General features: G+C 40.3%; 1 protein-coding gene across 9 annotated transcripts in view; it reads right to left on the bottom strand.

Moving 5' to 3' along the window:
* SLC4A4 (solute carrier family 4 member 4) overlaps positions 1-15,085 on the bottom strand; it is a 403,790-nt gene that overhangs the window by 99,318 nt on the left and 289,387 nt on the right. For all 9 annotated transcript variants that reach the window (XM_068233367.1, XM_068233376.1, XM_068233372.1 and 6 more), the window contains one exon: positions 8,430-8,506. In XM_068233367.1, coding sequence (XP_068089468.1) covers positions 8,430-8,506 — 77 coding nt within the window. The remainder of the gene's footprint in view (positions 1-8,429; positions 8,507-15,085) is intronic.

Genomic DNA, 15,085 nt, shown 5'->3' with positions numbered 1-15,085 from the left:
CAATCATGAATTTTCGCCTGAGATTGTGCACGAAAGCATGAGCAAACCGCGAAATTGCACATGAAACCGCCAGCGCGGCCCTGATATGAGTTATCACGGCTTAGTGAATCAAGCCCTATGAGCGGTGTAAGCAGAGGAGGGGAACTGTTTGTTAATGATTACCACTATTCAAAGCATATACTGTATCATTACCAGCATAGCACCATTGAAAAGCTGATACTGCATTTGAGGGAAGGCCCCTAGTGGGCCCATCTAGTCCAAGGGCCCCAATGCAGTTGCAACCTCTGCATCCCCAATTGCTATGCCACTGCTAACACCTAACATGGCATGTTCCTTTCTTCAAGCTGCCTTGGACCCTGCCAGGGGGTGGGACTGCAACATTCCTTCACAGCCAGACAAGATGCTCCAGAGACATGCCATAGTCTGGACAAAGTACCGATTGTACCTGTAAGTCCATGAGGTATAATCCATGAGGAATCTGGGCAGCTTCTTAGCCTGAAGACAAACCTGAGCCAAACTCTCCCTCACTTGTTGGCATATCGGCCATTTTCTACATATCTACACAACTTTATTTTATATTGTCCAGCATCATCTCACCTTGCTGGCAAGATCTGCACAATGTGCTTTTTCTGTTTCTTGAGGACTGCCATATTGCCATTTGTAAATTGTGAAAATGGCCTTACCCTCATAGTTGATGTTATTACATAACACTGGACACTGTTTTTTTACACACTAAAGTGTTATCGCTGCCTCTGAGCTGTGCTGAAAAGGGCATGTTTACACTACAAGGGCACAAAACAGTCAAAATGATGTTAGTGCTGTTTCACAGCTCTTTTATGTACAGACTACAAAATAAAAATGGTCATTATCTCCTTAAAAAAAAGTGTACTGCATACATGTGAAAGGTTTGTGTGGAACTGTATTTTTCAAGGAAACTCACCCATAGATTTTGGTTTTAAAAGTGTCCCTAAGTTCAGGTGCACATGAAAATACAGTGCAAGCAATCAAAAACAAGCTATTTAGGAGGTATGGCCTTTTTTGCCATTGGACTGTTAATCTACTGCTTGCCAAGGCTAATATCTGTGAGTGAAGAAAGACTTAAAAGAACATCTTGCTAACTTATTAAGTAACTGTGAGAAATGAGTATCACTAGATTTGCATTCTTGTTCCAGTAGTATAATATAGAAAGAGATCAGCATTACCGTCAGATAACAATAAATTCTAGCAGGTCAGCAATCTCCATATTTCTAAAGCTGTCCAATAAACACTTGGATCCCACTATTATTACTATGCACACCCTTAGAAATGTTTCTTTTAAAAGATGACCTCCTCTATCTGCCAGCATGAAACCTCGTAATGCTGTATAAGGCACTCTAATTTTGGCCATGCACAATAATCTGACTGAGTACCCTTTGAGCAATCTTGACAACTGTGTAGTGCAAGGTGGAAAAGGCCTGAACTTAATCTGACACAAAATACTGTCGATGTAGTAGGGTTGGACAGATATTGCTCAATCAGACTGCAGCATATGTGGCCTGTGTTATATCTGGCTACAGACCTGCTCCGGCCTGAGCTGTGATACCAGCATGATTCAGAGAGTATGTATAGGCACATACTATGTACATCAGGAGAGGACAAGAGGTTCAGGGACAGGAAAGCTGCTAACATGCATAACAGCAGCTTCTCTTACACTGCATAAAAATAGGAGAAACACTTCACTGTGTCTATTCAGCAATTTTCACCATCTCTTTTAAAACAACAGCCTGATAATTTATATTACACCTTCAGCCTAATTTATGAAGGCTCTTCAGGTTGCAGTTTCTCCTTGAACATTTGTGCAACCTTGATTAATTAAGAAATGACAGCTGTTAGCTGGAGTTAGGGCTACTTCACATGGATGAGTTGTTGGTGGTGTTGCCTTGCAATTAAATAGGTGATTGGATTAGCAGTTCTGCAGATGTTCATCAGTGGCATTGGATGAGACTGGTTTTGAATTCTACAAGCAATGTCTATCAAGCAGATCTGCTGATGAACTCCTGTAGTAGACTTGCATAAGAAGACAGGCTAAGCAATCTTGCAATGTGTTTGACAGGTGTTTGCACAAAGAAAATTACAGTCTACCACTGCCCAAATCTTACAGTAGGCATTTCTTAAGCTTTTGAAACAATGCCAGCCAGCCACCGTTTGTCAATTCTGTGGATGTGCAGTGCTGCTATGTGGCAGAAAAGGATTAAGTCGAACTGGGGCCCTAGACAAGATATCAGTTTCTGCCCACCGCTGATGATCACATGTTTTTTTTTTATTAAGATGTGGTGGGGCTTACATCCACCAGGGCCGTACACTCTCTCCAGGCCTTAGGCAAGCGCCTAGGTTTGCCTTGTGCATGATCTGCTATGTGGCCCAGTGGGTTGGCTGGTGAGTATTACACAGGTTATATTGTTGCTAGGGTTTCAGCGTCACCTACTGTATGTCTCTAATGAACTCAAGCCTAAAAAAGTCTTAGTAAATCGGGCTCCAAATCTTGCATGGCTAAACTATCAAGGGGGAACTGTAGATTTATCTCATGCGACTATGCACACAACTGTGCACCGTCATCCATAAAATAGACGGTATTGTGAGGTGCTAAGAAATTATAAATGCACTTTCTTATTTTCTCAAATTAATTTTTTTATTCAAGGTAACTTATGTATGTTGAATTTTTAGTTCACATATATGGCAGGAACACTGTTACAATTTTTAAGTCTGATTCTAAAAAAAGCCTAGAATTCGACAAATCCCTGCAATGTTTTCTTATCATTTTGTGTTGTTGCTTTCATCAAACAGTCCATTGATTTGTTCCACTAGGACACAGTGGCAGCACACATGTTTTGTGTGGATTTTCCCCTTATCATTTTCCATGTTACATGCGAGCAGTACAGGTTTTTATCTATGTGACTTTTGATAAGTCTTGCTGTACCTGGCTGATAGATACCACGTGGAAAAATAACTTCCATTGCCAACAGTTTAATGAAAGTAAAAAATGAGGATTACAGTAATATAATTCATTGTGTGGCTCATTTATATTGTATCAAAGAATTACTGTAATATATGGAGTCGAAGGAAATTAAGATGGATCAAAGCTGAGGATTTTACTATAATTATAATGAAAATAATTCTAAAAAAAACAAAATAAAAATAAAAAAGGATTGGAAAATTAACACAGTTTCTTCTATATTTAGGGAAGCTTTCATAGCTTTCTCTCACAGCAGGTTTATAGAAAGAGTGCACAGATGATGTGTAAATGACAGTGCCTCATGGGTATAACATGAGAGTGTATATAACACACTGATTTTATAGAAAATTCTCAACTAAGATAAATATTTCACCAATTGACTTAATTTCTGATTCTAAATGTGCATGCTGAACTGTTGGCTTCAGAAGTGTTTGAGCCACACACCCAGAACAAGTATGCGCCCAGTAGACGTAAAACATCTGAGTAACTAACACTTATCCTAAATGCTGCAGGTAGTGCCCTAATAACCTCCAAAGACCCTGAGACCTTCCCCTGCAAATGCACTTATGCAGTTGTTTGTAACCATGCTATGTCAGTTCTACCCCAGATGCTAGGTGGCACTGGGAAGCAAAAGGTAAAATCACTCATGCTACTTTATAGTACATGAACAGCTTCTTTTTTCATCCTTTGATTTCCTCTCTCCTGCAATTGTTGTTTCATAACTTCAGCAGAGCTCACAACATGTTGCTTACTCACACCCCCATTGACTGCAGCTTTTTAAACTAAATATATTCAAAGTTAATAAAACAAACACGCTCATAGGACTTTTAACAGACATAAAGAGTTAATGTAGAATAATTTGTATTGCTTATTCCATCCAAGCAGGAACAAGGATCAGGCAGGAGAATGGAGGACATTGGTAAAGCAGTTTGAGCATCAAAAATATTGATATAAGGGAAACAAATTCTGATGATAATAATAATAATACTAATAATAAACCACTGCAATTTAGCTTCACTATATAAAAGTACTGCCTAGTTTATGTAACTGGTGCTATACTTTAAAAACATTTTAAATTACTCTAACTACCACATTACTGCAAGTCAGAGAGAAGCACAGAGACATGCAATAAGACTAATTAGTAACCGTAGGTGTTGCATGTGTAGGCGCCACATAGATAAATTGCAGAACAATGTATATGTGCTCACTGCACGTGTAAATTATATTTATGTTTGCTGAATATACCCCAAAATAAATTCTACAGTGATGAAATACTGTACGTTATTTACATTTGTATAGGTAAGTAGAGCTCCTCTTTAAGAAATAACAAGTACTGCAACAGGAAACATTGCAAAGTAGTCAAACAGAACATTAGTAGTCTGATGAATGCCCCGTGTATTGTTTGTGGCTATCTTTTTGCAGATTATGGCTTACATTATGTATTTTAGAATGCTTATTAAGAAATGTGCTTGTAAACTATATTAAAAGACAAAAATCTTCTGTGCCCCTCTCCCCATGCTGCAGCACACTGAGCTGCCTGGCTGCACTGGTTTTATCCTGTGTGCTATAGATGCGAGCCGTGCTGCTTAGCCCACGTAATCGGATTACAGAAAGCAGTCCTACAGCAGCTGCCTCCATCTCTGAAGGTGAAATGATTTCACCTCTAATCACACCTATAGCATGGAAATTACAAATAGCAGGACCTTACTTAACCTTTGCTGCATGCAATGCCAGAAGCACTAACATCTCTTCCAAATAACGAATACAGCCAAAAAATAGATAAAAAAGTAATAAAAGCAAATGTAACTCTAAATTAAACCCAACTGCAGAAAACAAAATAATCAACTCAATTCATAAAGTTTTCAAACTCCTCTAGGCCTAGATACTGTATAAGGCATAATCAAGAGTGAAGGACATCTGAGGTGAAGGGGATGTGGAGGCTGATATTTTTTTATCATTATTAATTTTTGCTATTTGCATGGTAGTTATGCTGATCCTCTTTCTCTAACCCAGGACAAGTATGGGGATCAGGTTCTCTGACTCCATTGACTGTATGTTTGTTCCAGGTGTGTGACACACACACTTCTAAAGACAATGGCATAGACAATGGCAACAAGCGAAATGTGTTGGGGGGGGGGGGGGGGGATGAATGGCTGCTTCACATCTTCACATTCCTCTTTGTGAACCTTTTTGCCACACCACCACGCAGGTTAGTATAATGGTACTTTTAAAAGTTTTGGTAAGTGCAGTGTAACTTCATCCAAACATTTTCATTTTTCAATTTAGTTTTGTACACAGTGTGATAGGCTCTAAATCTATGCTATGATTTTATAGCTACCTCTGGACACTTGGAAGTGCCTGAAAGTATTTTTTTACAGGATCCAGGGGCGGTGCTACCATAAGGGAAGCCTTGGCAATTGCCCCAGGGCTCCACAAGCACTGCAGCATAGCAAGCATATAACATAAGTCATCAAGGAGAGGTGCCCCTGTGAGTATAAAGACTGGAACACAGGGACTCATTGAAGAACACGTCAGCCGTGACAAGTGAGTCTTTGCAGAGGCCCAGGAACCACTATAAAGTTGAGGGGAGATGTGGGATAGGTGGCTCAGGCAGCTGGCTCAGGGGTCCTAGGAATTGGAGGGTAAATTTGACAGCAAAAAGGGGCCCTTTAATTCCGCTCTAAACTCTGTCAGGGGGACCCCCAGGTTAATTTTGTTGAGGACCCAATTGTAACTAGAACTGGCTCTGTCAGGATCTGAAGTTGGTATTGCTTTATTACTACTTCCTGTAACAATCTGTCGAAAGTTAAAGCAAACCACTGTAAAAAAAAAATTACTTAAGTTATATATAACTATATAGATGTACAGATATAATCAATGCTAATCAAGAGTTGTCTGCTACTTACTCCTTTTTTTCGGTATCTGCAGGCTTTCTAATGTATGCCTTAACTCTTTGATAGATGAATTTCCTGAAAGTTTTCAGCTTCCTTACAATGCTAATTTGCAGCCAAAAAGTCCAGAAGTATGGCTAAGTATGGACAACAAGCAAAAATGCTTCCCACACGAGGCCCTGTATTACAACTCTCTCTTTCTCAGTCTAATCTCTTGTCCCAGTAACAGCTATTCTAGGGAAACCTGAAGAATGGCGGCCACCAATCTGTCACTAAAACCCTGGAGAGAAAAGGCCCAGGCCACTTTCTCACCTAATAGGGTGGTCATTTTGGGGGCTCCCTGTGGCAGCCAGAAAAGATTGTTTGGGCTACCTGTGACTACCAGGAGTGATGGTGGGAGAGCTGTCTCACACTGCTGGTAGATAGGATGTTTTTTTGCTGGGTCAGTCACTTGATCCCTACAGATTGGCTCCTTTATTTAAATACACTGGTTACACGATATGAAATAGGGTGCTTTCTGCAAAACCCCTCACTTCCCTCTTTCCTGATGCATGTTGGTTCTGTATGCCACCCAAGAAGATGGCCCTAGTGCTGCTAAGCAATACCACATGACTTAACACAGAGAAAAATTAGACTGAAGTCAATCACAGAGCATTTATAAGATAGCTGCATATACAGGATCTTCTCAAAAAATTAGCATATTGTGATAAAGTTCATTATTTTCTGTAATGTACTGATAAACATTAGACTTTCATATATTTTAGATTCAAATACACACAACTGAAGTAGTTCAAGCCTTTTATTGTTTTAATATTGATGATTTTGGCATACAGCTCATGAAAACCCCAATTTCCTATCTCAAAAAATTAGCATATTTCATCCGACCAATAAAAGAAAGTGTTTTTAAAACAAAAAAAAGTCAACCTTCAAATAATTATGTTCAGTTATGCACTCAATACTTGGTCGGGAATCCTTTTGCAGAAATGACTGCTTCAATGCGGCGTGGCATGGGGGCAATCAGCCTGTGGCACTGCTCAGGTGTTATGGAGGCCCAGGATGCTTCGATAGCGGCCTTAAGCTCATCCAGAGTGTTGGGTCTTGCGTCTCTCAACTTTCTCTTCACAATATCCCACAGATTCTCTATGGGGTTCAGGTCAGGAGAGTTGGCAGGCCAATTGAGCACAGTAATACCATGGTCAGTAAACCATTTACCAGTGGTTTTGGCACTGTGAGCAGGTGCCAGGTCGTGCAGAAAAATTAAATCTTCATCTCCATAAAGCTTTTCAGCAGATGGAAGCATGAACCCACTTTTGAACCAGAAACAGCGGCAGAAGCGCCTGACCTGGGCTACAGAGAAGCAGCACTGGACTGTTGCTCAGTGGTCCAAAGTACTTTTTTCGGATGAAAGCAACTTTTACATGTCATTCGGAAATCAAGGTGCCAGAGTCTGGAGGAAGACTGGGGAGAGGGAAATGCCAAAATGCCTGAAGTCCAGTGTCAAGTACCCACAGCCAGTGATGGTCTGGGGTGCCATGTCAGCTGCTGGTGTTGGTCCACTGTGTTTTATCAAGTGCAGGGTCAATGCAGCTAGCTATCAGGAGATTTTGAAGCACTTCATGCTTCCATCTGTTGAAAAGCTTTATAGAGATGAAGATTTCATTTTTCAGCACGACCTGGCACCTGCTCACAGTGCCAAAACCACTGGTAAATTGTTTACTGACCATGGTATTACTGTGCTCAATTGGCCTGCCAACTCTCCTGACCTGAACCCTATAGAGAATCGGTGGGATATTGTGAAGAGGAAGTTGAGAGACGCAAGACCCAACACTCTGGATGAGCTTAAGGCCGCTATCGAAGCATCCTGGGCCTCCATAACACCTGAGCAGTGCCACAGGCTGATTGCCTCCATGCCACGCCGCATTGAAGCAGTCATTTCTGCAAAAGGATTCCCGACCAAGTATTGAGTGCATAACTGAACATAATTATTTGAAGGTTTACTTTTTTTTTGTTTTAAAAACACTTTCTTTTATTGTCGGATGAAATATGCTAATTTTTTGAGATAGGCATTTTGGGTTTTCATGAGCTGTATGCCAAAATCATCAATATTAAAACAATAAAAGGCTTGAACTACTTCAGTTGTGTGTATTTGAATCTAAAATATATGAAAGTCTAATGTTTATCAGTACATTACAGAAAATAATGAACTTTATCACAATATGCTAATTTTTTGAGAAGATCCTGTATAATGATTTTCATAGGGAGCTCCCACAATTTAAAAAAAAAACTTTATGTAAAGAGGAACTTTAACCAAGGATTGAACTTCATCCCAATCAGTAGCTGATACCCTTTATAACAAAGGACCATTCAAAATGTGTTGCTGGAAGTATTATAACGCTCATAATATATAGTTGAGGCTGAGGGTCCAGAAAATGCAATAGTCTTGATGCCATTTTATTCTATTTACTTTTTATATTGTTTTTTGTACTTTTCAAATGTAACAGATTTACCTCAACTGTAATGATAAGAGCATAGGCCTGTATACTTACTTGATCTTTGTCAGGCTTGTCCGAGATATCATTTAGACTGGTGGATGTCAGGTCTCGGTGTGGCGTTAATGGACTGGCTGTAAGAACACAAACGTGTATTAGCACTCAAATCATGAAACATGTTATAAGGAAAGAGGAGAACTCTTTTTAAAGTCTACTGGATCTAACAGCACCTCTCTGCAGCTTAAAAATAACAAGTCAGTAAGTTAACTTTACCAAAACTTTTACTTCCATATAATATAATTTTAATCATACAAACATAAATCACATATAAAGCAATGGAAATACAGACATTCTATTTTTCAGTGCATAGAAATGTAAAATAACTAATGCAATATATTAAAAAAAATCTTTAAAGTCCTAGATTAGGTTCAGGTTTTTTTTAGTGCATATTGTGTCAAGCATTTCATTATTTGCTTTGCATTTTGCGTTGTACTTAACCATTTTTGTTTTTGTTTTGTTTTTGTTTTTTGTAATTATTACATGTATTGCTGCGTTTGCAAAGTTGTCTTCCTGTGCCAAAGTCAGATACTGCCTGCCTGACTGAACAGCGGTCTATGTTTTGTTTAAATTTTTCCTCTATTCCATCATCATTCATTTGATGTAGTCAGGGAGTAGCTTGAAGGAGGCACATGCTAGTCTTTCTTTGAGAGAACAGAACCCAATGTCAGTATTCCAGTACACAGTGTGAGCATGTGCATAGTCACCAGCCGTCTGCTTCAGAACTTCATTTGCAGCATGGATCACTGCACAGCCATTTTTTAAACACTACTAGAAGCTCCCAGGTTGATTTGACTGGCCAACACCAACCATCATTGATAGCTCATGCTGTCCCCCAGTTACAATGTCGGGTAGTCAAAACCGTTCCATTCTTCTACTCATAAACGATGCACTTTAACCACAGCAGCCTATGAACATGTTTTAATCTCCACTCTTTCTGAAATGCTGCCGCCCTTTGACCAGTATCTAATAAATTATGCTGCTTCCCTGTGACAGTCACACATGCCATACTGGCAACTTGCTACCTTACAAACCCACAAGACTTACCTGTGACGTGCAATTGTTCATTGGCTGTTCATCCCTAACATCAGAGGTAGTCAACTTAACATAATAGTGCAGCTCAACCAGTCTTACGGTGCCCATACATGGTACAATTTTTTCATTTTTTTCAGTTAGATAATTTTGTTCAATTATTCCGTTACATCAAATATAAAGATTTTTCCAACATGTTCGATGGGATTTTTATTTAAAATAAAAACAAAACAAAAAAACATAGGTTAAAGGTTCGTTTTCTTGATAAAAAAAAGGTTATTTTTTATTTCACTTGAACATTTTTATTGTACCGTGTATGGGCACCATTATTCTGACTTTTATAGTAGACCTGTCATTTAGTTGCTGCCTAAAGGTGCCCACCAATGATACAATCTTGATTGTACAATCATACCAAATCTATGCAGTGGAAGGGTAAATTAAGTGAATATACCTTAAAGGGACTCAGAGCTCTAAAAATAAACGAAATTGGTACTTACCTGGGGCTTTCTCCCGACCTACGGTGGGCTGCAGAAAGCCCCAGGTAAGTACCAATTTTATTTATTTTTAAAGTTCAGGGTCCCTTTACCCACTTCCGACCCCCAATAGACAAAGGAAAGCAGCTGGGTGATGTGCACGTGATTGTGCGCGCCCCCTGCGGGTGCATCCTGGTCCTCTGCCCTGCAAAACAGATCATTTTAAAATGTCCGTTTAGCAGGAAGTGGTTAAATATATACTTTAGGTAGTCCATCACTACATGTACAAGTGGTAAGATTGTACAATCAAGATTGCATCATTAATGGGCACCCTCAAGGTGCCCATTAACAGTACGATATTTTCCCTAGATGGGATCATTCAGATCGTAAGTAATTGGAAGGTAATTACTGATTGTTCCCATAAATGGGTTGATTGAAGCACTTTCTCTATTCAGATATGATCATAAAATCCAACTATGATGCGCTTACCTTCCAGCGGCAGCCGGCAGGTCCCGCGACGTCTCCGGCGTGGTCCGGGTGAGCGGCAGGACTGCAGAGATGGAATCCTCTGGCGGCATCCCTGGCTTCCCTCCGGCGCTGTCTTCCAGCTCACGCGCGACCCAAAGGTCGCATCTCGCACGCGCGAGTTCGAGTGAGCTTTATAGGCTCAGGAGGAGGGTTAGGGATGACTGCAGGTGATGTCACTAGGTGACATCACCAAATGGGAGTGGCTACTGTTTGAGTATTTTTGTATATAAGGCCAGAGCATTCAGTGCTCGCTGACCTTGATACTAATCAGTTTGCTGGTTCTAGGTCTAGCTAGCTCCTCTGAGCTACATTGATATATTGTGTGGACACACAATATATATGTACTCCAGTTAGTCAGTCTTTGTTATTTTCGTATATATTCGTGTAATATTATTGTAACATCATATTGTATATTATCTGTGTACCAACCTCTCGCTTGCCTCTTGACCTCGCTCTTGTCTAGTCCTCCTGTACCGCTGCCATCTGATATTCGTTACCAACTCGGCCTGTCCCTGACTACGTTATTGCCTAATCCTTACAATACGACTGACATCTGACTTGTGTATGACTCTGCTCGATTTCGATCGTGAAAATAGCGAAAACTAAAAGGCGTAGGGCGGCGGTTTATATATCGTGGAAAAGAGAGCTTCAAAATGGTATGCATCTTTCCATAGTTTCTGCACTGCTCGGAGTCCCTTTAATAACAAAGCTAATACCCACAAAGCTAGTAGAATAGAAATGTGTAAGTGTGACAAACCACAGAATAGATAACAGCAATCACTACATTACCTTATAATGCCCATTTCTACAAATCCTCTAGAATAAGCTCTAATTTAGTAGCATTTGTTGCTATAGTTCAACAAAATTCGCTGTTTGCAAGCTAGACCTCTTTACTTTGTTTAGTACAATTATTCCACACATAGATGTTTTACGAATATGCCTGAAGTTAAACTAACAACTATTTTGGCAAAAGAATATTAGTATATACTGTAATATAAGAGCAGTTTACATATGCAGATTTGAAATGTCTGTGATTGGATGGTTGTAAAGCCTGGTACACAAAGTTTTTGACCTGAAATGATCTGTAAAGATTTTTACTGGAGCCAAGGGGTGTTGAATTGTGTATAGATTATTAAAAAACTGCCCCCACTTCTCATGTAGGCCTGATGCATCGGTTCTGTCTGTGGCATACCCACGTCTGCTAACAGCCATTAGATCTTGGCTTGCCTTTCTAATTTTTCAGTTTTTTCCTTGTGAAAACTAAGATTTACTTGTTCTATTGATTATGTTCATTTGCTGCCTTCCCTTTCTTTTCAAATTCTTAATTCACATATTCTATTTAATTTAAAAAGAATGCCTGGAGGATTTCTACCATATTGTCTCTTTTGTTGAATGGTAGTGAGCCTTTCAAATAGGGTTGTGGATCTGAAATAAGAGGTAGATCCCTATTACTGATGGTCTTTTTGTCTTCAGCTTTAGGATATGGTATCATTTGCTTTTTCTCATATCTTTTGCCTCTGTGGAGGAACATCTCATAAATCCTTATGTGTGAGATGAAGAGGCTAAGAAACAGAAGTCTAGCTTCCTTAAGAAAGTTATGCCTTTTGTGACTTCAGCTTTCATATAATAAAACATATCTCCTGTTTGGTAGACACACAGGCCCATATGCAATTAACTTTTTCTCCTGAGCTTTCACTAGGAGATCATTTTTCATCATCAATTTCGAATTACTTTTCAGCACTTTCCAATGGAAAAAGCACCAAAAGTACTGTCAAAATTATTTTGAGTGTTTTTTTGCTCTTTGGTTTTGTTTTATTATTTATTGTCAATAATCCATTTTTTGGTCAGAAAACTCAGGAGAAAAGTTAACTGTATATGGGCCACTGACATTTAATGATACTTTGTCAGGTTCCTGTTCTGCAGTTCCTGTGCACTTTTTGAGGGTCTGTGATCCAGGTATCTATATCACATGGAAGTCCAAATGTCCTGTCCATGTCTGGAGAGTCTTAGTCGTTCTTTCACCATTGTAAGACATTGTACATCCTTGTACATACACTTTGGCTGCAGCTATTTCAATCCTAAATGATGTGCTTGTAACCTTGGAACTTTATTTTAAGTCTTCTAGCTGCCATGCACTTTAAATAGAAGTGTCTATTTTCTGTCCTGGGAAAATTACAACAAGCTAAACTGTGTTAATGTGCATTAGGCAAATTTAAATTGCATGCTCAGTACCTTCAGCAATTATTCTATTTGCAAATGCCAGATGGATAATCAGGGGTACTGATTTACTAAGGCAAACAACTGCACATTGCAATCCTTTGACTCAGGCAGGATACAATTTGCATCTGTGACAGAAGACTGAGTGACTATGTAGTCGTGAGGTACAGATGTCCATGGAACATTCTGCACATCAAGGCCTTCAACAGATTCTAATGAAATGTGAATGTGAGTGCATGTTTCCCTGTTCTTCCCCAGGCATTTCTGTTTGTCAGCACTAGGCAGACCACATTCTTTAATTAAAAAAATAACAGGGGGACAAGTCAAGCTTTCTTGCAAGGGGGCTTCCTTCGTCAGCACCAGGCAGTCCAGATTCTTTATTTAAAAAAGTGACGAGGGAGGGGCAAGCCAAGCCTCCTTGCAAGGGGGTGCGTGGCACTCCCTCACCTTCCACTCACCACCTTTTTGTAAAGCACCCCTAGTCCTAATGTTAAAGTGTACCTGAGGTGACATGTGACATGATGAGATAGAAGCATGCAAATAACTAGGCTGTGTTCTGTTACCTCATTTTCTGCCTGAAAGAGTTAAATATCAGGTATGCAGGTGACAGTTTCTCTCTAGTTAGGGCCTAGTGGGTCTAAAGCGTAACCCTCACATTTTGGCTTGGAACTCTCTTAACTGTCTAACGATCGTGTCATGTCAATGGGCGTGTCTGCGGCGGCAGCCCTAGGACCTCCTAACGCCTATTGGCGTAAAGTCCTAGAGCTGCAGTCTAACAGGAAACGCACGCGCGGGAGGGAGGGAGGAAGGAGGGAGGGAAAACCCTCCCTTTTTTAAATAATAAAAAAAAAGCAAGATCGCAGCAGAATCCTCCAAAAGAGGATCACGGCGGCCGGCGTGGCAGTACGGCGCATGCGCGCTTTAATCGCGCATGCGCCGTACTGCCACGCCGGCCGCCGTGATGACGCGAGGCGGCCGGCGTGTGACGTCAGCCACGTCATACGCGGAAGAAGGAGCCCGACACTCAGCCGAGTGTCGCCCGGGCTGCCGCCGTCCAGCCATTCCGGAGCGGGGCCTAGGAGAGGAGCCAGGACGCCGTCGTGGGACCTCCCGACCAGCGCTGGACTAAAGAAAGCCCCCGGTGAGTACTATTTTACTTTTTAAGTAGAGCTCGGAGTCCCTTTAAGGACAATAAAAAGAGGAAAAATTAATTTGTGTGCTGAGTTGTAGGTCTGTGCAGCATGCTGACCAAGCTGCACAGACCTCAAGTGGTTAAGATGCCCATACATGGTACAATCAAATAGTTCAATGTTTTCCTTTTATTCAACTAAAACAATCTAATAGAGAGAGAATAGAAAATAACATTTTTTTCGATTGATTATTCCGTTTGTTTAATACAAAAAAATGAATGTGTTAAATAAAATCAGGTTGATTGCTTTGAAAATTCTATGGTGTAGGGTAGGTTTGATAAAAAGATCTAATAGATCAAAATATATTATATAATAATATAGATATTAGATATAGATATTTTATATCTTATATACAAAAAAAAGCTGAATCGTGTATGGCCACCTTTAGACCATTTAATTTTGATTGTATCATTCATTACAGACAATAAAACATTAACATGTTTTTACCTGATACACAGAAAATAAAAATAAATCTGTGGCATTCTAAACAAAAATCATTTTTAGGAACCCCCTAGAGTAACCCAAATGTTAAAATGCATGTTGGGTTTCTTTTTTTGGTCAGGTGGTAGAGATACCCACTTGCGAGAATCAGTTTACTGCCCATCCAGTTTGCATGGTTGATGAAGAGGCTTAGTAATTAGCCTTGGAGGAAGGGAGGACTGCTATGCAGCTTTGTTTTGTTTACAAATATAATTTCTTTAAAAAAAAACAACAATATAATATTTATTATTCCATTAGTCTAGCTAAGCCCATTTAAAAAAAGTAGTGAAATTACTGCGCCACCGCTGCCAGTCAGTGCGGTGTGCGTGCCTGCCACCGTGCACATGGCCACCCTGCTTCCTGGCCCGACCTCCCGTCCCAACGGCTGTCTGTACTGCGCACATGCGCAGTACAAAAAAAACAGAGAAGGACAGACAGGGGAAGTGAATGATGCAGGGACAGTTTTATAGAGGATTTACAATATCTCTTAACAACAGCCCTAACAATCTATTGCTGTCCTCTAACTGTTAAGGATCGTACACCCGCTTGATTTTATGGAACGACGGGTCCGTCAGACCCTGCCGCTGGGCGTTCCAGCGACAGTCCAGTGTGTGTACAGTCTGTCAGGCAGGCTGATAAGGCTGTTTCTGAACGATCCGCAGCGCTGCAGACAGACTGTACACACACTGGACTATCGCTGGAACACCCGCCCAGCGGGAGGGTCTGACAGACCAGT

This window comes from Hyperolius riggenbachi, chromosome 1 (genome assembly GCF_040937935.1).
Source record: "Hyperolius riggenbachi isolate aHypRig1 chromosome 1, aHypRig1.pri, whole genome shotgun sequence".
Classification (NCBI taxonomy): domain Eukaryota; kingdom Metazoa; phylum Chordata; class Amphibia; order Anura; family Hyperoliidae; genus Hyperolius; species Hyperolius riggenbachi.
Note: the sequence above shows the minus strand (reverse complement) of the source record. Positions and strands in the feature narration are given on the sequence as shown.